This window comes from Musa acuminata, chromosome BXJ1-4 (genome assembly GCF_036884655.1).
Source record: "Musa acuminata AAA Group cultivar baxijiao chromosome BXJ1-4, Cavendish_Baxijiao_AAA, whole genome shotgun sequence".
NCBI classification, from domain to species: Eukaryota; Viridiplantae; Streptophyta; class Magnoliopsida; order Zingiberales; family Musaceae; genus Musa; species Musa acuminata.
In genome coordinates, this window is record NC_088330.1 from 43,746,493 (window position 1) to 43,768,818 (window position 22,326).

The 22,326-nt window shown below is 39.9% G+C and overlaps 3 protein-coding genes and 1 long non-coding RNA gene across 9 annotated transcripts; 1 reads left to right on the top strand and 3 right to left on the bottom strand.

The window, feature by feature from the left end:
* The first annotated feature begins 255 nt into the window (after positions 1 to 255).
* On the top strand, positions 256 to 1,824 carry LOC135672681 (trihelix transcription factor ASR3-like). Its single transcript, XM_065181180.1, has 2 exons — positions 256 to 1,038; positions 1,356 to 1,824. Exons 1-2 carry the CDS (start codon positions 354 to 356, stop codon positions 1,691 to 1,693), a joined length of 1,023 nt encoding a protein of 340 aa, XP_065037252.1. The 5' UTR covers positions 256 to 353; the 3' UTR covers positions 1,694 to 1,824.
* Positions 1,825 to 4,816: 2,992 nt separating this feature from the next.
* On the bottom strand, positions 4,817 to 9,676 carry LOC103982215 (uncharacterized). Of its 6 annotated transcripts, XM_065180259.1 has the most exons (10): positions 9,472 to 9,676; positions 9,260 to 9,350; positions 7,927 to 8,058; positions 7,313 to 7,401; positions 7,105 to 7,240; positions 6,941 to 7,015; positions 6,644 to 6,765; positions 6,474 to 6,549; positions 5,227 to 5,286; positions 4,817 to 5,128 (listed from the first exon to the last, which is right to left on the bottom strand). In XM_065180259.1, the coding sequence occupies exons 3-10, from the start codon at positions 8,038 to 8,040 to the stop codon at positions 4,976 to 4,978; spliced, it is 825 nt and encodes a 274-aa protein (XP_065036331.1). In that variant the 5' UTR covers positions 8,041 to 8,058; positions 9,260 to 9,350; positions 9,472 to 9,676; the 3' UTR covers positions 4,817 to 4,975. The 6 variants fall into 6 exon arrangements, with proteins under 6 accessions (XP_065036331.1, XP_009397344.2, XP_009397346.2 ...); XM_009399069.3 differs by lacking the exon at positions 9,260 to 9,350 and having other exon boundaries at positions 7,927 to 8,077; XM_009399071.3 differs by lacking the exon at positions 9,260 to 9,350 and having other exon boundaries at positions 9,472 to 9,675.
* A 733-nt stretch (positions 9,677 to 10,409) lies between these two features.
* On the bottom strand, positions 10,410 to 15,727 carry LOC135671890 (BTB/POZ domain and ankyrin repeat-containing protein NPR2-like). The gene is made up of 4 exons (XM_065180260.1): positions 14,447 to 15,727; positions 12,250 to 12,997; positions 11,001 to 11,195; positions 10,410 to 10,868 (listed from the first exon to the last, which is right to left on the bottom strand). Exons 1-4 carry the CDS (start codon positions 15,023 to 15,025, stop codon positions 10,603 to 10,605), a joined length of 1,788 nt encoding a protein of 595 aa, XP_065036332.1. The 5' UTR covers positions 15,026 to 15,727; the 3' UTR covers positions 10,410 to 10,602.
* A 2,308-nt stretch (positions 15,728 to 18,035) lies between these two features.
* LOC135672682 (uncharacterized) lies at positions 18,036 to 21,590 on the bottom strand. Its single transcript, XR_010513047.1, has 3 exons — positions 21,456 to 21,590; positions 18,707 to 19,373; positions 18,036 to 18,613 (listed from the first exon to the last, which is right to left on the bottom strand). It is a non-coding gene; the product is annotated as an uncharacterized LOC135672682 (long non-coding RNA).
* Positions 21,591 to 22,326: the final 736 nt, after the last annotated feature.

Genomic DNA, 22,326 nt, shown 5'->3' on the forward strand with positions numbered 1-22,326 from the left:
TAGGTCGGGGGCTTTAAAGAAAAGCTTGGAGTTTGAGGGCTTTGCTGCTTCGGTGAGACCCACATCATGCCGAGAGCTCACAAAAAGCCGGGGAGAGAGAGAGAGCGAGAGAGAGAGAGTGGGAGAGGGCAAAGGAAAAGCTAAAAAGTTTCATCGCCATGCCAGGATCCTTTGCTTTCTCCCGCTTTGTTATTATATCTGCATGCAATCACCACGGCATGCTGCTTTTCCTGCGCTTCTGCTAGTTTATTTGCATGCAATCCATAGCCCCACTACAAAACCATGAGAGCCCCTTTGCGCCATGTTCTGTTCCTGGGTCGAAGGTTGCAGGTTGAAAGGGAGTCAGGAAACGGATGCTAAAGAAAGACAGGATAGAGATGGAGAAGAATGCGTTGGTCGGGGTGGGAGAAGAAGAAGAAGAACATGAAGACAGATGTAGGGAGTACAGAAAAGGGAACTGGAGTCTTACTGAGACCATGGTTCTGATCGAGGCGAAGAAGATGGATTACGAGAGGAGGGCGCAGAGGTTGAAGGAGTTGCCGCGGGGCAGCAGCGGCATCGGCAGTAGCAGGCCACAAGAGATGAGGTGGAAGTGGGTGGAAGACTGTTGCTGGCGACACGGGTGCTACAGGAGCCAAAACCAGTGCAATGACCGGTGGGATAATCTCATGAGGGATTACAAGAAGGTCAGAACATATGAGCTGAGCTTGAGCGCCGGAGGAAACCCAGGTTTATCTTACTGGAAGCTCGAGAGGCATGAGAGGAAGGAGAAGAACCTGCCCTCGAATCTCTTGCCTGAGATATTCGAAGCCTTAACCGAGGTGGTGCAGAGGAGAGCCATGGCGGAGAAGGCGAGTGGTGGTGGTGCATGTGTGGCCGCCGCGAGGCCAGTGCAAGAGGAGAGGCAACTCGGGGGCGCCTCAGCTTCGATGCAGCACAGCAGCCCAGGTGCAGGATCACAAGCTCCGGAACCGCCAATGATTGCGCCGCCCCTTCCTCCTTATCCTCCGTCACATTCTCGACCAATGGCCACCATAGGTTAGACTTCTCGGTCCAACATATTCAACAGTTAATAGATCAAGCCATGCTTCTATTCCAAAATGCAGCTGCTTGCATTCCAGCGCTGCATATCTGTTTCTCTCCTTCCAGGAACTTCAACTGAACTATGAGCGAGAGAGAGAGAGAGAGAGAGAGAGAGAGAGAGAGAGAGATTTATGTCTATATTTGTTCTGCTACTAATGCTTCTAACAATCTACCTTCTAACGTAAGTTATAGTCTTCCATGGCATATGGAGTTTGCTGTGAGTTGCTTTCAGGCTCTTCCTTTCCATGTGTAATTTCTCCTTATCGCTACAGATTCCGAAGACAGTCAGCATTCAGTATCACCAGAGAGGAAGAGAAAACGAGGAGGAGGAGGAGGAGGCAGCAGCAGCAGCAGAAGCAACACCATGGAGCTGAGTTCTGCGATCTCGAAATGTGCTTCGATCATAGCAGAGGCGCTGCAAGCAGGAGAGCAGAAGGAGGAGACCAGGCACAAAGATCTGGTGAGCATTGAGGAGAGGAAGGCCAAACTGGAGGAGTCAAAGTCAGAGATGAGCAGCCAGTCCATGGATGGCCTGGCTTCTGCCATCAACAAGCTTGCCAGCTCAATCCTTGGTTTGGCCACTGACAGGATGCAGAAGCTCCAGAAATAAATGAACAAAGAACCTGATTGTAGGTGTCACACAAAAGTCCAGGGCCAGGAAAGGAGAGTGATTTGGTACACTCACCACTGGCTAAGCTCCTCCATCAGCCATTCCATTCTCACTTCCAATCATTAATCATGCTGGGCTTGTGGGAATCTCTGCTGTGACTTTGAGGTCATGATTGCTTCACAACTGCTCATGGAGAGAGATGCTCTCTCTCTCTCTCTCTCTCTCTCTCTCTCACTCTGTGTGCATGGCACATGACACAGTGGCATGAAAAGGGTGGGGAGCTGCAGAGAGATTGAGATTTGTATGTGTCAGTTTAGATATATGTATTCTGTGCTGAACTAGGTAGGTTATCTCTAACTAAATCTACTTAGAAAAAGTGTCAGTGCTTGGATTCACCAAATCACTCGAAAGCCTCGAGGAGAGAGAGGTGGCTTTTACTTTTGTGTCAGAGATGCTTTGTTTTGTTGTATCTGTGAACCCACCCACAAGTACTTGGAATGCAGGGGGAGACAGTGCAGTGGTCAAAGCAATTTGTTGTGGGAAATTACAGCCATGCCCACACACACTCTCTCTCTCTCCTCTGTGGATTGAATGAGTCCTATGAGTTGGCTGCAGTTTATTTCTTGCTCTTATAACCTTATAATTTATAGTTCTTTTATTATTATTAGTTACTCTTTTATTAGCCTAAACATGTAGATAAATCTTAATAAGTTGCTCTTTATATATGAATTGTGATTTATGTACTGAATTAAGCTTATTTTATACACTGATGTAGTAGTTGCTAGCATTTCTAGTTATCCATCCTCTTATTGTTTCTATTTGTGCATCTTCTATAGTAAAGCATCAATCTTTGTCTTCTTGACATTTTACCAGGATGATTTTAATGCACTCAAGGCTACATAAATAATTAAGTGACAAGGTTGTGTGTGTTTTAGCACAATTAAATGAATCATATGAATCACATAAAGACATTTCCCCTAATGTTGGTGGGTTTTGGCACAATAAATATCTCCTCAGTATGTTTTGTTGTTTATGATTTATGTTATTTTGTATCATGTATGACCTGAGGATGGTCCAGCATTTGCTTGGAACTCAATTAGTAGGCAATGAGTTAATTCATCTGTTGCTACAGACAGCATTGTGTACTAAATCAGCTGTACCTTCAGACATCAGCCAATATTTATCTGTGGCCTTGTTTTCATACCCTATATTTGGGTGGGAAGAGACAGCAGGGACAAAGCTTGATGCTCAAAAATTTATCATACATCACACCATTGACCAAATTAGCAATTAAAGCAGAAGACTTGAATTCATTTTGTCACAGTTAGGTATTTGTTAACATATACATTTATATTATCTCAATGATTTGCCATCAACAGAGAAGCAGAATTTATAGTGGATTTGATGTTGCTTGTTGGCATAAACAACTCACTCCACTTAAGGAAAACCTTTGTTGAAATTTTATTTTATTTTTTATTTTTTATTTTTTTATTTTGATGGAAATGGTTTTGAGTTTTTCTTATTATAACCATGTATGTGCAAATGGAGTAGTATTTATGGGACTCATCAATTATAAGACAAGTATGTTTCTGTGATTCTTTTTTTTTTTTTTTTTGTGAACTTCAATTTTAATGTGCTATGTTCCCATAAAGATAAAACATAATTATTATGTTTATTATTATTATTCTCATATGCATTTATGTCTCTTCATTTTATCTCATTATTGATGTATAGATGGGTGTCTATATCAGGTTCTGTTATTCATGTGCATGCAACATTAGAAACAATCCAAATCACATGAAATTATCATGAGAGCTAATAATGGTTAAGCGTTTGACACTGTATAAGCGATGGATTAACTTTCATTGTCTTATTGGAAAGGGGAATTTTTTTTTTGAAATCACACAAATTAACAATAAAAAAATATATCAGAAAATCGATATAAGATAAATGCGGTTGACAATTCTCATCTACATTTTTAATGTAAATAAAATTTTTTATCATGTAAAATAAATTATAAAGTCTCTGAGTTATCTCCGCTCAAACACAATTCATTCTAAAAACACCCTTTTTATACACCCTAAAGAGAAGTATAGAAACACCCTAGAGAGTAACATAGTAAACTTAAAAGTATTTCTCACATCTTATTCTCCTCCTCCAAATATATATATATATAATTTTTTTTCGAACTAAGATTCCTTGTCCTCCTTGAACACTAACTTCATGAATCTAAAATACAAAAGGAGATACTCTACTTCAACCTCCTTCCAATCTTCATCCTCATTGAATCTTTGATCATCAAAATTTCTGAACTCTAATACGACTTGCTGTAAAAGGAGAAAAGAATACCCAATTCAGGTTTCAACAGGAATGGAAGTATGCCAGAACAATCATCTGCATACTAGGCATAGAGTGCTTGCAAACTTCTCTCATTCTCTGATGAATACAGAGATAAGCTGGACAACCTGAAGAGATCTTTGGAGGGTGTGAGAAGAGCTGTGCATTTTGTGGCAGTGATAATATCATGCAAGTTTATAGTCAATGGTGTGAAGAACCAAGTTGGATACTGATTATTAAGCAGCAAAATCATATCCTGATAGTATAAGCCATGGAATCTGGAAATGTGAACTGAGGATATATAAGCATCTTCCTCAATCTCATTGAACAAATGGAAGATGAACAAGAAGAAATGGACTGCACAAGAGAATACAGGCATGCACACCATATATAGATCACTGTAACTAAGATTCATGACACATGAAGCTCACCTTCACTCAGCTATATCCTACCTTAGGACTAGACCTTCAAATGAATATATATGCATGCCTAACAACTACAGTGAGGACCAATTCAAACATTTGCACATAATGAAAGTAATTAAACTGTGGAAGATGCATACAGTTGACCATGACAAATTACACAGGATTCAGATTCTGTTCAAGTTCAGAGCGAAAAAACTCAATATCTATCACCTGATTGCAAGCTAAGCAACATGTTTCTAGCATACCGGGTACTATACTTTTGAATAGTGTATCAAGGGATGTAAGCTTCTGGTTAGGACCAGGGTCAAAATATTCATCATCTCAGCATGGTCAAAATGATCATGATTATGAACAGATCAGATTGGGAAAAATAACTTACAACTTTTAGTATAAACATTTTTCCAGAATATACACTAAATGAGGTTAAAGAATGAACGGCAAAACCAATATTAACAGTGATTCATTTGCTAGTAAGCTTCATTATTTTTCACTTTCTCCTATGCTGATGATATCAGAAACTTTATACAGGAGATTTATGGACATCAACTATCATTGCCGCTTGGCTAGTGTCTTTCTGAGTCCCCTTAGAATCTTTGTAAACCACATGATGTTCATGATAAATAGTGCTGCGGGTACCAGCAAAGTAAGAAGGTAGCCTAAAGTGTGCATCTGCCTGATCTGTGAGAAGAGGAGAGGATTATGGAATTAATGTTCGGTCAGAATTTGCAAAATCTTGCCATAAACAGAGTCAATATAAAAGAATATCCGCACCTGATCATAATACAAATAGATGTAGTAGAACAAGTAGATGAACAACAATATTCTTGCCACCTGCATAACGATAATCACTTGGCTCAAATAATACTATTTAGCAACATAGGCATAAGACCATATATTGTAAATAAAATTACGATAAGAGAACATAAAAACAGGGATGGGCCGGTTGCACGAGCCTATTCACAGTGCAGGGTTTGAGAGGTGTGAAACATATGCAGCCTTACCCTTAGGATGATAGAGGCTTTCCCATGATAAGCCTTTGACATCTAGATCATGATGGCAAGCTACACTGAAGCAAGATCCACCATTGATCCCTAAGTCTGACTCTAACTAATTATTAGCTCACACATATTAAACAGTGTTGGAGATTTACTGAATTCCATTTGGTATTATGGCATAAAGCAATTAAGAAAATTGTATGAAATTCAAGTAACAGAGTGGTCAATTAAGCTATGGACATGGCTCAATGGTTGAAAGAGAGATGCATGTACTTTGTAGATTGCGACAAAGCAGCATCGACTTAACTAAGGTTCAAGGACTAATTAATTTGCATCAGTAACACTACTTCAGATTCATTTTCTGCAAATGGCTACCACAAAGGGCATTGATGGGTATTAATCAATCTAATAACTCCAGAGTATGTGAGCCTGACCAACCTTTTCTAAATAATTTGCTTAATTTCCTCCCACCATAATTAGGACAGAACAGTGTTTACTAGTTTTATTTTTCCAAACTTGTATGTGATGCAATCATACCCCAAATGTCTTATAGAAGATTCTTATTTGATGTGGTTTTTCCAAATTCATCCATTTTCTTCTTAAATTAGATGGCATAAGTTCATTATTTCTAGTGAACCAGTGAATTCTTAAATGAAATTAGTACATTCTTTTTTACCAATTAACTTTAGCAGCAATAGTTTTCTTTGATATGGAATATGAGATCCTGAAGGTTAATTGATAAGAGATGACAAGAGCAAAAGTCTCAAAGTGAGAGCACATGAAAGTGACATGTAAAGTTGTTGCCACAAGAAGGCTCAGGCTACAAGAGGATTATACTGTCATGCAAACTGCAATCAGATTTTTTTAAATATAAAAAAAGAAACAATCAAGTGAAGTTAATTTTTAGCTGTCAAGGTTAGTCCAAAATATCTTTCTCATAAGGTTTTCAATAAGAATGATTAAAGGTTCAAAATAACAACTTGCTTTATAAGGAGCTCTCAAACGACACGATCTTGCACTTACCAGCCATGCAATAAACATCATGACACCATTAACTAGATATGCGCTAGATTTTTTCATTCCAGCAGTGTCAAGGAACCTTCAGGAAGAAGAAAAACAAATCATTGTTAATTTAAGAAATCTGACTTCTTAATGTTACAATGATATAAAGTCCAGCAGTATTAATAAGGTACCATCGTAAATTTATTCCAGGTGTTGTGGTCTCAGAAATAAGGACCATGTATGTGTACAGCTGCCCTTCCCCGGACAACATAGTGTAAGAAATTGCTGTTGCAGATAGCAGATGATGGAGAACCTGAAAAGGTAAATCCTAATTTTTTTAATTCATATGAAACAGGTATTGGTGAAGGCAGACATGACCATAGTCTTTCGCAAGCAAGACCAAAGCAAGTTAAAATTTTAAGTAAAATTCTAAGAAACCAGCACATAAAACATTGACACATTAATTGAGCTTCTGAGATTGTCCTTACATATTCAATTCCACCAAGGGAAGGATATAGCCAAAAGATCATTGCAAGGTCCGACACGAAGTATCCAACAGAAACCTGTCGAATTTATCAGCATCTGGACTTGCAGTTCTAATAGCAGTACTAGAAGTGGGCACAAAAGTAAATATCGTTGAGAAAGTTCTCACCCCTAATGTAAATATAGATAAACTTGAACTCCGGAATATAACTAGCCCTTCAGTGCGATCTGAGAAAAGATCTGAGAAGAATACTAAATATAATGACATCGCCGTGATAAAAATCGCATGGGCACTTGACATTCCCCTGCAAAAGTAGTTTCCTTATACGTGAGAGCTCAAGAACAAAAATGGTATGCAATTAATAATAACTTCTCACCTATTATTCCACTCGATACGTTGGATCTTTGTGAGGGAAGCATATCCCTTATAGTAAAGAGAACTAATCATATGGGTAACATCATATGCCTGAGAATTGCAGACTGTTAAGAAGTTAAATGAGACACCTAAGATATCCAAGTAAGAAATCATTGATCCCTGTACAGAAGTCTACATGCATGAATAGGCACATGCCCACGATATAATTGGAAATTGGATGGAGAAGCGGAGGGAATGAGAATCCATATAAGTACTAAACACCAATAAAGATTCAAAATGATAAAGGGAAAAGCAACTTTATACTTTTTAACAGCTCATCAAAGGAAACATATTTTTAGACAGTGGGTGAGCTTGTTTGTCTAAACTTTATAATCAACTCAAAATGCTCCTCTCATCTCTGTCCCTTGAATGAGAACAGATTATTCTTACTGGGCGCTTCATGGTTTTCAAAAGACTTAACCAAATATCCAAAGATACTAATATGAAGCAGATTTGGCTTTTAGCAGTTCTTTTTCAGTCTCTTGAATATTTTCCTTCAGAAGACCAGGGATATGCATTATAACAAAGCATTGGTAAACAAATTTTCAGGAGAGGATATATGGGAATGAAACATACCATCTTGCACATATAAATGCCAACAAGGACAGAGGTACATGCAACAAGATGATCTGCTAGCAAGTAATTTCTGACCAGCCACCCAGCCTGGTAGATGTATGACTGCTCTGCCATTACCTGAGTCTTAGAAACCTGCATTATGACATATATCCTGATTCAAGAATTCAATCAATAATGAAACAATTATTACACGCAAAACATATATATTTTTAAGATGAATATATTATTTTTCAAAAATTCAAAATGAGTTAATTTATATGCTAAAAAAGGTAGAACATGTTTTTGCAAATGATATGCAGTCTAGCATAAACTAAAAGCCTTTTCCTTAGAGTCAATTAGAAGCCTTATTGCATGCAGAAGAAGCATAGCATAAGTAATAACAACAACTGCTTACTTCAAGCAAATTTTGCAAGTAAAGAATAAGACAGGCATTCTACCCGAAATGGTTCATATCCTATATATAATCTTGTTACATTGCTGAAAATACAAGAAGCCTACTTATTGAAGCTGCCACAAACGTAAAAATAGGACATTACTCTTCTGTATCATTTCTATCAGACATCACAAAAGGCCTTAATAAACAAGTCAAGAGCAGAATGGGATTTCATCTGTACAACTGAAATTGTGCTTTAATGTACAGACACACTGACTTGTGACACACAGAAAGAGCCAAATTGAATGTGTCATCAGTACATTACCAAAAGGAAATCAGAGGCCAATAATTACTGAGATGCTAAAGCAAGTCTACGGAACCACCGGAGCCTTCTCAACCCAATCCTAGTGTTAAGAAGGGATGGGATCAACCGAGCCTCCTCACTTAGTGCTACTAGTAATAGTTATTTCTCAGAATTAATTTATCATTATTTATGGATTTACTTTTATCATTATTTTTATTATATATTTTAGACCGTCTATAAGGTCTTGTTCTGAGTTTATTTAGTGTATGAATCTTGATAATGGGTACAGTAAGTTGCCTAGCTTTGGAGAATTCCAGAGGATGGGACTTAAAGAGATTTCCATGGTAGGAAAGAATTCTCCTAGAAGTGTTCGAATCTTCCAGCTTTCCAAATTTTTACCTAAATTCACATTCTTGTTCTCCACACGATCAAGGTGAGAAAGAACATCAGCATAAACCGCAAGCCACGATATAAAGTAGACCAAGATATGTCACCTTCCTGAAAGAGAAAAAACAAGGCCCAACTGACGTCTGGAGCAATCAAGCAGTTAACCAGCAGTTCGTCCAGGCAAATCAATCAATGCTAAGCAAAAAGTTCCTTTGTTTGCTGAAATATCCTTAACCAGCCAGGAAAAAAAGTAATTTTTTCATCATCACCTCTCATCTCGATGCACCCCTCAGACTACCATCACTCGGGTTCTCGAGTGATGCCAATCCCAAACCCGCAACCGAAGCAACCAAGAACAAGCTCCAAAACACGTTGATCAGTTAGAAATACCATCGCAAAACCCTCGGTTTGAACCAGCAAAAGCCGAAATCAAGAAAGAGAACAGAGCGCCAACGTCGGTCGTGGGAGAGAAAGATTCTACCTGGAACCACGAATCGGGAGTAGACGGGCGAAAGGTGCGTTATTCTTGGGGAGAAGCCACCGACCGAGCAATTAGCAATTAGCGAAGGGCAGGAGGAGGGATTGAGAGGGGAAGAAGAGGGAGGGAAAACGTGAGGGGTTGGAACTTGGCAGAGCTTAGCCTTTGAATCCCGGGAATAGGATTCGTGTTGGATTGTGCCGCAAGAGATTGCGACGGACGCTATCTTTATACCCCGACAAATTCAATTGCGTGAGGATGTTGGATTGCGGAATCAGAAGATTGGATTGAGTGTATATGGACATCTATACGTACATATACGTATATGATGTATACACATACACGAAGGCGATAAAATTTCGTGTATACCCCTCGAGGTTTGGTAATATTAGTTAGTATTTATCTATATAAATCGAGACATTGATTTATGTTAATACCATTTAAAAGCTAATTATAATATTAAGATATGTTAGATCTTTTGGTTGATTTTTCTAAAACTATCTTTTTATATGTTTATTTCCGGATGAAATTTTTTTTGGATGATGTCTCATTTTTCTTATAATCTCATAAATATCACTCGACAACTTGCTTGCGTCGTCGTCGTCATCATCCGAATAAACGGATCATGAGAAACTAACAAAAAGAGAGAAGAACAAAAAAAAAAAATAGTATCACCAGTTCCAGAAGGAAACCAAACCACAATTCATATCACATCTCCATGATCATTGCTCAACCCACAATCTCACTGGTTTTTCTCCAGAAACACAGGACAAGATCTCTTACAGCAGCTAAATTATCTCAAGCTAGGCCAAGGACTTCACCCTGATCAAATGAAACAGAAAACAGTTTTATTAAAGATGAGAGACCAAAGATCAAAACTATAAGCTTCATATCAGATATATACATCACTCACAAAAGGCATCAATTCAATTCAGGTATGGTAAAGTCAATAAACCTTATCTGGTAACATCCTTTCAGTAATGTTTCAAAGTGTTTTACAGGCACTCGGTAGCGGCAGGAAACAGCATTCTTTCCGATAATTGTTGATCTTGCTGCATCGATTTTGGTCCATACATATAATATAAACTAATAATTCTGGACAGCTATCGTATATGTACATCGCAAAATCGGTTCTCAATTTCTTGCAAACGTGTGATGCTTTTCTTCACTTTTAGGCGATGACGAGGATGAGGATGATGACAGCCCCAAGAGCAAGCTTCCGGCCTTGTCCTTGCTGAATGCCTTCCTAACATCCTCTTTGAGCTCACAGAAACGCAACTTTTTGACCTTCTGCTCATCGGGGGTGCCCTTCTGGAGGTAGAACACATCGGGCAAGTCATCCTCCAGGAACTTATCCAACACTTGTGAACAGTGAGGAAAATATCGCCGGCCCAATTCCACTGACAATTATGGGCATGAAAATTAATTTGCAACAAATAACATTGTTATGAACTATAATCACAAAAAGAAAAAGAAAATCATAGCGACGAGAAGGAAACATTTCTTGGCAGAAACCAGTTATATTAAAATACCTGTTTTCGACAAGGCATCTACCCTTGATCGAAGCCTCTTATTTTGCACTACGGGTGTCTCATTCAGGTCAACATCCCTCAGGTTACTGGAGCTTCTAGATTTAGCAATACCAGTAAATTCAGAAGTTGTGTTGGCGTGTGCTATTTCCATGGCTAACTTAGCTTCAGCAGGGAAGAATAATCTTGCAAATGCAACTGAACAGTACAGCAATCAAAATTAGCAGGTGCCATCTGATAACACATAAGTCAATCGATATAATACTAGCAATAATGATATCTGTGTTCTCCTAGATGTTGCCCATAGTATCTGCATAAGAATTTTAGCTGCAGTTGTAATCTTCGAATAATAATCAGTTTAGCAGAGTACATATCCTCAAAATAAATGCTTGAAAACAAGAATTTTGATGTCAAAATATCAGTCTACCATGCTGTCAAAAGCCACTTTGAGTTAGCACTTATTAACTAATTTGCTTCGTAGATCAGACTATGAAGTAAGAAACAAACTGTTGGTAAATTAATCAATGTCCTAAATTAAACATGAGCATATTTGTCCCTGAACTAGAATCGATTAACTAAAGATTTTATAGAACAATCAAATCCAGATCTGACTTAAAAACTCAGTACCTTCTTCCACTGAGTTAAGGATATAGGTGAACGGACATAGCATCATGGATGACATTACTGGCATAATCATATTAAGTTCTACTTGTATTAAAATGACTTAGTCCTTAGATATAAAATGAGAAAACGTTCATCAAACAAAACACTGCAAAACAACTATGAAAACAAGGATAATGCACCATCATTTAATGACTGGTGAGAAACAAATATGACGGCAGCTGATGAGAAAATTCTAAAGTATCTATCATGACAGGAACACGGTATCAGATTCAAAAATTAAAAGAAGCAAACCTACGACGTTACAGGTCTGATTTGCACTGTTAGCTCAAAAATCATTACAGATTAAGAAACAGAAATATGAATAAGAACAAATATAAGAAAAAAAAAATTAAACTCAAAGAATTAAAAAAAAAATCATTCATGCTCAAGATTGCTACAAAACCATTCATACTTCGAAAAACAAAATATAGAAGATAGACTTAAATAAGCATGCAGGCCTACTTTTGAGGTAGAGGTGAAAGACATTTAACAATACTAAAGCAAGAAATCTGTAAAGAAGATGATATGTGACAGACATATTCATGAAGGCGATCGATAACTGTATCACAATTCCCTTATGAAAGCTTACCTCTATTTTCCAGGTAAAGAAGCTTCATGTGTAGATCATCAGCCAACAATGGTGATGTAGCAGAGTCTTCTGCAGCCAAGGGATTCCTCATAATCTCTCTCTCTAGAATATCAATGCAAATCTTGTTTTTATTTGATTCTTGACCCTGCTCTGTTCTTGTAAAATAATCTTTCGCCCTAGTTAGTCTCCTACATATTCTAACAGCATTTTGGCCATCAGCTGTTGTTTCTAATGCTGAGGCACCTTTTGTGAGAAGTGACACAATCACTGCTGGCTCTCTTCTCATGGCAGCCAAATGAAGTGGTGTGTATTCTCTATCATTCTTTAAATTCACATTGGCTGACCCAAGGTCTAACAACTCAGCGACAACTTTAGAATCAGAGTAAGCAGCCGCATAATGTAGAGCATAGGCATCATCTAGAGTAACCCCAGACTCACTCAAAAGCAACTTTACCAGTTCAACATCATCAGAGTCCAGGGCTCTGTGGATTCTTTTAATTCTCTTCTCAAGCATGGGGTCCACGGTGGCAGTAGATTCCTTAGGCTGAGATTCGCGACGCAATAATCTAATTTCTTCAGCTACTTCTTGCGGGAGCTCCTTCTCGAGAGCAATATCATCAAGATCCGACCTAGCTACTCTTTGGACACAGTGAGAGAGCAACTGGTTAAGCTTCGAGTGGGAGGCAACCTGAAGGATAGGAATGACATCTTCCACCATAGCTTTATCAACAAAATTCAGAAGTCGACGCTGTGGATTACAGAAAGGATAATACAGTCACCTTGGTGTTGTGCACAAATATCAATACACATTCATCACCACAAAAAGACCACAGAAGAGTACAAAATACAAATATTAGAAGAATTACATGTTTTTATTTATAAGACCTATTTAAGAAATCATCTCAGGTTATCATAAAAAAGGCAACTACAATGTCAGTTCACAAGTTATAAATTAACTGTTTTCATAGCAGTAAACTGGAATGGTGATGATTGTGGATGCAGACAAAGACTGTCGAAGAAACAAAGAACTTTCAGAGATAAGCTACGAAATTAGCTCATAAGTCAATCTTACTAATCTTTTTCATGGCGATTATAGTAGTATCCCATTTTTTCTATCAGGCAAACTATTAAACTCTGACTGAAGTTGTTTTCCTTGATAATATTTATCAGTTATGCAGTTTTTTAAGACCATGCACTACTCTTACATTGTTGAGTAATTTGTCATCTCGAGATAATAGCATATTTCTCCCAAACAATCTCTATATCCTCAGTATCTCGAACATGTCTGCATAACAATAAAAAAACACGGATGCAATTTTCAGTAATGCACTGTAGATACACGAATTAAAACTTTTTTTTTCCACACAAGTAGGGGCACCAAAGTTCCTTTTGTTATAACACTTCTATTTTAGACATATCATGTGTGATATTAGTGTAGTTTGTCGAGTCAATCAAAGTGGACCTAATAACTATTGCTGCAGTAATAGTTATAGTGCTCGGTAAAAAAACTGCAGTCAGCAAAACAAAGATTTAATTGTACATGCAATCTTTTCCTCAAGAAACTTCTAACTTTCAAGAACTCGTAGACTAAGGTTCATAAAAGAAAGACAAAGATTTCCACCGATAGTAAATATCAAATATATGGTTCCTGGTATCTGATGAAACCTTTTATAATCTTTCCTATCCAATTATTGAAGTCTTTTTTGGTTGAACCTGTGGTTGAGTTCTTATACACATGAACGAATATTTGTGTGATTCCACTCACCATCTCAATAAATTCTAGTAAAGTCATCCTAAAGCCCCATATCCTCCCAACAAGTAATTACTTCAGTTTCGCATCATACACTGTTCCACTTTCAGTAGATTTGCATCATGAATTTCTTCGGATACCAGAGGAGCTGCACTCTCTCTCTGGGAATTCGAGGAGACAAACAAAAAAGTTCCATTATGAATTTAGAAACATGTGTTGAACTTTTCATTCTGTAAAATTGAGTAAAAAGACTCGGGTATTATCCTCCTCCAGCTCAACAGATCACAAGATTTCATTACACGCAAACTCAAGAATCAAACTTGTGACCAGTTTTCGTGATATGAACATCAGTTAGTAAAGAGCAATTAATCCAACAATCGATCAACTTCACAAACGCAAACATATGAAGAAAGACAATAGGCTAAAACATGAGGACAGCAAACCAACCTGTAAAAGTGAGACGAGCTCCGCGATCTGAAAGACAGAAGATGCGTACAAGAGCTCGACGGCGAAGCCAATGGCTGGCCGGCAAGCGTCATGCGCGCAGAACCTGTCAACGCATATCGACACATCCTGCGGGGCTGCTCGGAGCTTGCCCGTGTAGAGATAGCTCAAGAAGACCATGAAGGCCTCCCGGCCGATCCGACCACCGGGGACCAGCTCGTTCATGACGTACCTGGGCTTCCCCTCCTGTCGATTCCCTCCGCTTCCTTCCCGGGAGAAGAGGTCACGGAAGAACCGGCTCCTTGCGGCCAGGATGCAGCGGTGGATGCCGACAGGATCCCCTTCCACTGCGATCTCGGCGTCAGTGCAGTCAAACTCGGTGTCGAGGAGGAGGCGCTCGAGATTAGTGCTCAGCTTGCTGAGGCTCAGGACCTCGAGGTTGGTCCCACCCTCCGGCGCCGCGGGAGGAGGCGAGGGGCTAGGCGCGGTGCCACCCGGAACATGGTAGGCACTCGAGCCATTGGAGAGGTAGGAGGAAGAGGCAAAGCTTATGGAAGACGAAGGCTCCGTGAGATTAGGCATGGCGTGGAAGCCCAGATTCCTATCACCTTGCTTCTGAGGACATGAGATCCGAACTATCTAGCATCCTATGCTTCCAAAGATGGATCTTTTTCCGATAATTTTCAACATATATCATCTACTCCAATCCAAAATCCAAACTTTCTTCCTCCCGTCTCAGATACAGCAGATCAGCTGCCGCTCAGACCGCAGAAAGGGGATTCGGGAACAAACGATTCAAGAAGCTCGAAATTCCAATCAAAAACCCATCTTTCCCACCAGAATCCCAAGAACTCACGTTAACACCTCGATCAAGCCCTCGATTCCTAGAGAGCCAAAGCGGAAAGATACGAGAACCCCATCGAAAACCCCACCAAAAAAAGCTAGCGGAAACCAAGAAATGCACACCGAAACGAATTCGTGCTCCCGTAACGACAAGAACGCGATCCCTACGCTGTAATGTCTGGGAAAAAATCTTTCACTAGATTTCAGGGGGTTTTGTTTTCTTTTCTTCTACTGCACCCTTCCTTCGTCTCTTACTCGCTCTCTCTCTCGTCTTCGGATGAGGAGAGCGGGGCGCGGTGACCGGACTTTCTTGGTTGCGGTTGGATGCTGAAGTCGCGGGGTGACGCGAGAGATGCCGTCACCACGCGGTGGTAGGGCAGGATGACGTCGCGCAGGCATCGCGGTGCAGGAGTAGGGTCGACGAAGCTTCTTGCTGGCTTCTCCGCTCTGCCGTGGCGCCGTCGAACGCGACCCCGCTTCCACACCTTTTCGTTTCCTACGGCACTTTCAGCGTCCCCGGGATTCCCTACGGCGTCCGAGCCACGCGACACGGTGTTCTCACACGACCAAGCCGGTGGGTCCCACGCCATCCTGCTGACGTTAGATAGATAAGGACAAGAATATGCATTAAAAAAAACGATCGAATAGGATTTATAATATGATAATTCGAATCCTTAACTCTTACCAAATAGGAGATAGCGTTAGATGATGAGTTTATTTCCATTTGAATCGTAAAAATACTTAGATTCAAAGGTCTCGAGATTAGGCACCATTCTTAGATGCTGATGAGTTTGGATTCGACCTTTGGTGGATGATGAGAACGATGCTAATGTGTGAAACGGAGGCCAAAACGAAAGGTGGGCCGGCAGGTCATTTTCCGGTCGCTTTCGCCGCCGTGTTAATGACCGGTCAATATTCCACGTTGACCGACCTCTTCTTCGCCTCCGTCGACTTCCCCTCACCGTCTCGGTGTGATCACCCGCTTCCGTCTTTTCCTAGTCTTTTAATTCTCCGGTGGTGAGCCTCACGGGGGCGGCGCAGTCGTGGCGAGGGCGTGGGAACCGTGTAGCCACCGCCTCCGGTGAGTGCAGGCGACCGCGGACCTCGCTTCCGGTCCGCGAATCTTCCGACGAAGTCACACTGGTTGCTGATGTTGCGGTGACCGTGTCTGTCGGATGCCGAGCGGTGACGATTACCGGTGGGTCCTTGTTTGAAAAAAAAAACATAATAAGATTAAATAAAAAAATATGTTTTTTTTATGAGAGCCGACAGAATTTTATTATTAATGACTTTATATATTTAAAATTGTATATATGAGACTATAATTCTACACTCCAAATAAAATTACTTAAATTGAGAACTCACACGTACTTAAAATTTATTTTTATTTAATATAAAATATTTGATGATGTATTTGACTCATTTATCTTCAATTAAACTCTTTATCGAGCTATCATAAGGTTGAGGATTAAAATTCATCCTCCCTATTTATCATTTTATTAAAAATTATAAATGAGCCAAATAATTTATAGTTTTAGACTTTATATTCATGCGGTCATAAAGGTTAATCCATAGTGTCTAACAGGAAAGGACAGGGTCAAATTTCCCTTTCATACTACTTTGTGCTTTTAATTTTTGAATTAAAAATAAAAAGTTTTTCCACCTATTTTTTTAATTGACATTATATTTTCCTTGAGTATTATATTTTTTTTTTTATCTCCATCTCATTTTCCACAAGATGTATTTCAAATATAATAGGAAATAATTTTAATATTAATTTTATGAATTAGAATATAATGATTTAGAGAAAGAAACCCCTAATTCTAATTTAATGTGCATCCTACAGTCAAATATTGAGAAAAGGAGACCCAATAAATGTTCTTGATTTAATTAGAAACAGTGATTTGTATAGAACAAATTTGTTGTTATTGTATATATATATATATATATATATATAATTTCTTTTGTAGGGGTCCCTTTCAAAAGAAATTATTTTTCCGGCAGACGCAAGCAATAGCCATTACTTTGCCGGTAGCCATCAATATGAACGAATCAGACACTGAGGAGCCCATAAATCTGGTCAAAATTAATGGCCACAATCCTTGACACACCCGTGAATAAAGTGGACAGAACGTCAACAATTATTCTTTATTGAATTTGTATTGGATTGCATGCATCCGTCGTTTTCAAATTCATGTTGTTTTCCCCTTTTTCTTCATTGGAGCTTCTGTGATCATCATTAAAGAACTCCATGTCTAGGGATGCCAATGAATAGAACACCAATAAATTTCTACCATGATTGGTCCCTGATGTTTATTTTTCTATTTATATATAATCAATTAACATAAAAAGACAATATCATTCTTCTAAAATCTTTGCAGACCTCCTACTATTTGTGCTATATTCTAATTGGACTCTTACAGGCATAGAGCCTTTGGAACACTGGACTTGCTTGTATTTAGTTATGACAAAAAAGAAGAATATCCCTGAATTTTTCAGCCTGCTGGTCTATAAATTTATTTTTGAGTTTTGAAATAAAATGTTCCACAATTAAAAATCATGAACAAACAAAAATAGCTTCAACATTTACATGTTAGCAGTAGTTCTAAGTTGTCAAGTCAAACTAACAACAGTTTAATTCAAAAGATTAAGCCTTTTGTTTGTGTGTGTGTGCGTGTGTTCGTGTAAAGATTGAATTTTAATTATTTACTCATGTGGGATTAAATTTTTATGCAGTTAAGAAATCTCAGATTCGAATTCATTTTTCATTTAAGATCATCTTTTTGAGTGTCAGAGTCTGAGAGATAAAGGAACACATAAATATCTGGATTGTCCACCGAAGGTCAAAGAAGAGTTTACTGCAAGGGAGGATGAGTGTGTCGGCTGAGAAGTCACCTCTCATCCGTGCCCTTCTTGCGTGCTCCATTATTGAATGGCCTCCTCGAGATCAGCTTCGTGGCAGAAACTCGACTTGGAGTTTTTCTTTTGGGTGACACCTCCAAAGGAAGACTTGCAGTTCTTCTAGTTTGCTCCATTGGATGGTATCCTTGAGCTCAGCTTGGTGACAGAAACTGGACTTAGGCTTTCCTTTTGGGTGACACCTTCAAAGGAAGACTTTGCAGTCGTTGTTTGCTCCATCGAACGGTCTCCTCGAGCTCAGCTTGGTGGTAGAAACTGGACTTTGGACTTTTCTTTCGGGTAACACCTCCAAAAGAAGGCTTGTGGTGGGTGACGAAGTCAACATAATGTGACGTGACCCGGTCATCTTCCATGCGATGCGCGGGACCCGCTCAAGATCTCATGGACCCCTCCCGTCACCTTGTAGTTCTGTCACATGAAAGAGAACATACAGTATTAGCATCGGAAGTAGGATTCGAGTGCATGAGCTCAACTGTGGATGGTTTGGAGCTGATAACCAACCTTCTTCTTGCACCAAGAGAGGGAGAACGTGTCGCTAATGCCCGAGCAATCCTTCTCGTTCAACGAGTTGGCAGTGCACCACAGATTGGGTGGAGAGGACTTGCCCCGTCTTATCAGGCGACGGGGACCGCACGGTGGCCATCTCCATCCCCGTCCCCGTCTCCATTGACCGCAGCGAAAACTACAGCCCCCCCTTCTCATCAACGGCTGGTCACGGCCGGCACTCCAAGAATGATTCCCAGTGAATAATGAATGCTTGAGTTGCCCATTTCCCTTCTTTTACGGCAGCCAAGTTTATCGTAGCCTTTTCTGGCAGTTGTTTGTTCTTTGTTTCTTTGAACAAGACGTGGGGCTGCAATGATGAATCACACCACCTGGGAATTTTGGCACCTACATGTTAGAAAGAGAACATACACATGATACGAGACAGTTCATGCTTGGTCTCTTCAGGTGCTCATGCTCCCTAAATCCAGAAATCAACAACCTGGCACCTTTGTATTCTTCAAAACTCATCTCGGTAATTCTCCTGCTGTTCCCTCCCGAAACTTGCCACCTTCACTCATCTTACTGTTCATCTCCTAGCAAGTGATGATCAAAGTTTTTTCTTCTTTTTTTGCTTTGAAAAGGACACCAGCACTGTAAGAAGTTTATTCCTACAAATCACAAGCTGCCAACCCACACAAAAGAGAGAAAAATGTGAGTTGAAGGATTACCTTTAGGAGGGAGTGTGCATTACGATTGTCACTGTTATGAAATTTGAAATGGTCTCTGTTTTTCATCAAACATTTTTTATGATTGAACGGTATTACTGTATGAAGATGCGCTGACTAAACCTTTTCCACGACTGAAGATGTGGTAATTAAACTTCTCTCACCCTTCTGAATCCAAAAAAGAAAAAAAATGTCTGGGTAGCCATATGCTAATCATTTTCTACGAGTTCATGAGACGGTCCATCGTCAAAGTGATCCAGCTTTCAACCCATCATGCATCTTGCATTACAAAGGTGTGCTTCTCCCACCGAAAAGTCTAGCCAATTAGCAACTATCCATCCCTATGGAATTTGAGTCTTCTACTTCCTTTCTGGATGCACCTTGTCACTACTTTCTTGTGATTGCAGAAGTGCAAAGCTAACATTCAGCACAACGTGAGGCTGTTAGATTGTAAGATACAGTGTTATCAAAGAAAGGGAGTAGTCATAGGTAGAGTGGAATCTCTTCTGATGACTTGTCCAATTTTCTCTTAAGCTTTCCATTATCTTCGTTTCAATGCTCTGCAATCAACCATCACTTTGCTAGAAGATGCTGTCTCGGTAGCTTCTCTGCAAATGATGCTCTTTTTCCCGTACGTACTAGTAGACATTTTGTTGAGTGCTTTCCATGTCGTACCAAACCAAGAAATTAGTAAATACCAACTCTATGTTTCACCAAATCCTAAGCATTGTCTGCCCCTCTTTATGATTGATGCCTGGACAAGTTGTGTTCGACTCGACATCATGGAAACTTATTTTGAGTGAGAATTGATTCTTTTTGTCAGCTCCTGACAACCTGACCTCCGGTGAGACTGGTCGAGGAACTTGCAGGGTGGTACAGACTTCTTCTACTTTGTCCATTATAATTAGTCAGTAGGGACAAATGAAACCTTGTTTTCTTTAGATTATGAAATACTCCTAAGATCAGCTGCTGGATCTCAAGTAACTTTGCAATACCTTCTTTATGCAACCCTCTTGGCATAAAGAAGAAATTGTTGATCCTGGAAACCTCATTAAAATCCTAGTTTCATAAACAGAGAAATGTGTGTATAATAGTCCCTCAAAAACTGAACCATATCAACCAAGTTTTACTATGATCTTATTAACACTGGGTAATTTCAACCAAAATAAAGAACTTGTAATGCAAGCTCCTCAGTCCCTCACCACATACATGGTGCTTGTGCCACACAATCATTTCATGTACCATGCAAGCACTGCATGTAGGTATTAAGATTAACCCTCCTAACTAAGCTTCTCCAAACCAAGGAGAATGAAAGTTTCCAAAATGATAAACAATGGAGGAGAATAAACTACTTTGTTGGTGGAAAATTGCTGAAAACTAAAAAGAAAAAGAAAAACAACAGACCGCTCTAAAAGACTTGGGAGTTGATTTACAGGGCAATCTGAGACGATGGCTGATCAGATCAATGACAATCTGGTTCAGGACTGCTGCCGGAACTATTCAGAGCATTAGCACAAGCTGATGCACCAGGATGGACCTTGTCATGTCCCTTGATGGACAGGATAACAAATGAACAGCAAAAGAGGCCAAGAATGTAATAGTCAAACCAATCATGTTTAAGAACTCCCGACGACCATCTACACAATCTACCATGCAGTTTGGCCCCATATGCTATTTCAAGAGTAACTTATTCAAATTACCGACACTTAAAAGTTCATACCATCTACAGACTCGCAGATCTAAGGTGAGAAGAACAGGGAGAAGAACGATGGCATAAGCTTAGATCGAGCTTTAGGCTTCGGTACACTATAGCTGTCGCGACCGTAACCATGTAAAAGGATTCTCCCCCCTAGAGTATATAAACTGATGAACCAAATGCTTAACGCCCACATACTCTCGTCCTTTAATCATACATTTAACCAAGAAAAATTAGAAGATAATGTAAAGATCCCTTCTTTCCGGATCAAAGCTCAAAAAGCTGAAAGAAAACGACAGAAAGAAAGAATCTTTTTCGTCTGTGGTCAAGAATTCGGGAGTACCTCCTCGACCACCTTGCCGATACGGACGTAGGTGGCCTCGGTGACGACGCCCAACGACTACTGTCCTCCTCTCGTCCTCTTTCTTCCCCATCTCCCCCCTACGCGAGGTGGCGGTGGTCTCCTTGTGCTCTCGAGTGGTCGAATCCGGAAGGCGGCCCGTCCTTCCAGCCAGCCCAAGATAGGTAGGGTTTCGAATTCCGTTGAGGCGATTGGGGCCGACCGGGCCGGGCTACGCGGACGCAGATGTGGTTAAAAAACCCGATCCGGGTCCCTCAAAGTTTGGATCCGATAACATCGGCGATTCGGGTTTGATTCCTCATTCGATTCACGTAAATCCGACCCAACAGTAAAGACGAGTGCGAGTCCGACTGGTATATTCCCAATGGTAAAGGGTTGCTTTCTTCACGTGGAAGTCTTTCATGAATGCTTCTCTTCGTCTTCCCAGCAATTTGGTTCTCTAAACAATTTGATTCTTCTTCATCAGTGATCACCACACACTGCTGTCATATCACGCTACCACACAGGGCCCACCAGCACAATGGAGAAAATATTAGAAGCCAGAGGTCGTCTTCTACATCTCAGTGACTGCCAGATTGTGATGGAGACAGAACAGGAGGGTGAAGCGAAGCAGGCCATCCGGCAATGGAAGGTGAACTGATCGTGCTAAGAATTTGTAGGTGTTTTAGTTTGGACAACGACACAAACTTATTTCTCATCTGCAAAAGCTTCTGCGGAACTTCTTTCCATCGACATTATTGTTGTTTATTCTCTTGTCAGATTGATTCCTGTTGGCTTTCCAAAGCCATCGATGCCCTGGTGGAGACCTCATGCCGGTTGTGTGTACGTGAGATCCTGAGGTCCCACATATGAA

Bases quoted from the DNA above. Each gene is read 5' to 3' on its own strand.
- LOC135672681 (XM_065181180.1), top strand. From the start codon at position 354: ATGCTAAAGAAAGACAGGATAGAGATGGAGAAGAATGCGTTGGTCGGG. The intron at 1,039-1,355 runs GTTAGACTTCTC...TTATCGCTACAG, and splicing joins TCGACCAATGGCCACCATAG to ATTCCGAAGACAGTCAGCAT.
- LOC103982215 (XM_009399069.3), bottom strand. From the start codon at position 8,064: ATGCAGGTTTCTAAGACTCAGGTAATGGCAGAGCAGTCATACATCTAC. The intron at 7,241-7,312 runs GTGAGAAGTTAT...CTACTTTTGCAG, and splicing joins CGTATCGAGTGGAATAATAG to GGGAATGTCAAGTGCCCATG. The intron at 6,550-6,643 runs GTACCTTATTAA...TTCTTCCTGAAG, and splicing joins CCTGGAATAAATTTACGATG to GTTCCTTGACACTGCTGGAA.
- LOC135671890 (XM_065180260.1), bottom strand. From the start codon at position 15,025: ATGCCTAATCTCACGGAGCCTTCGTCTTCCATAAGCTTTGCCTCTTCC. The intron at 12,998-14,446 runs GTTGGTTTGCTG...TGTAATCCACAG, and splicing joins AGCTCGTCTCACTTTTACAG to CGTCGACTTCTGAATTTTGT. The intron at 10,869-11,000 runs GTATTTTAATAT...CATAATTGTCAG, and splicing joins AGATGCCTTGTCGAAAACAG to TGGAATTGGGCCGGCGATAT.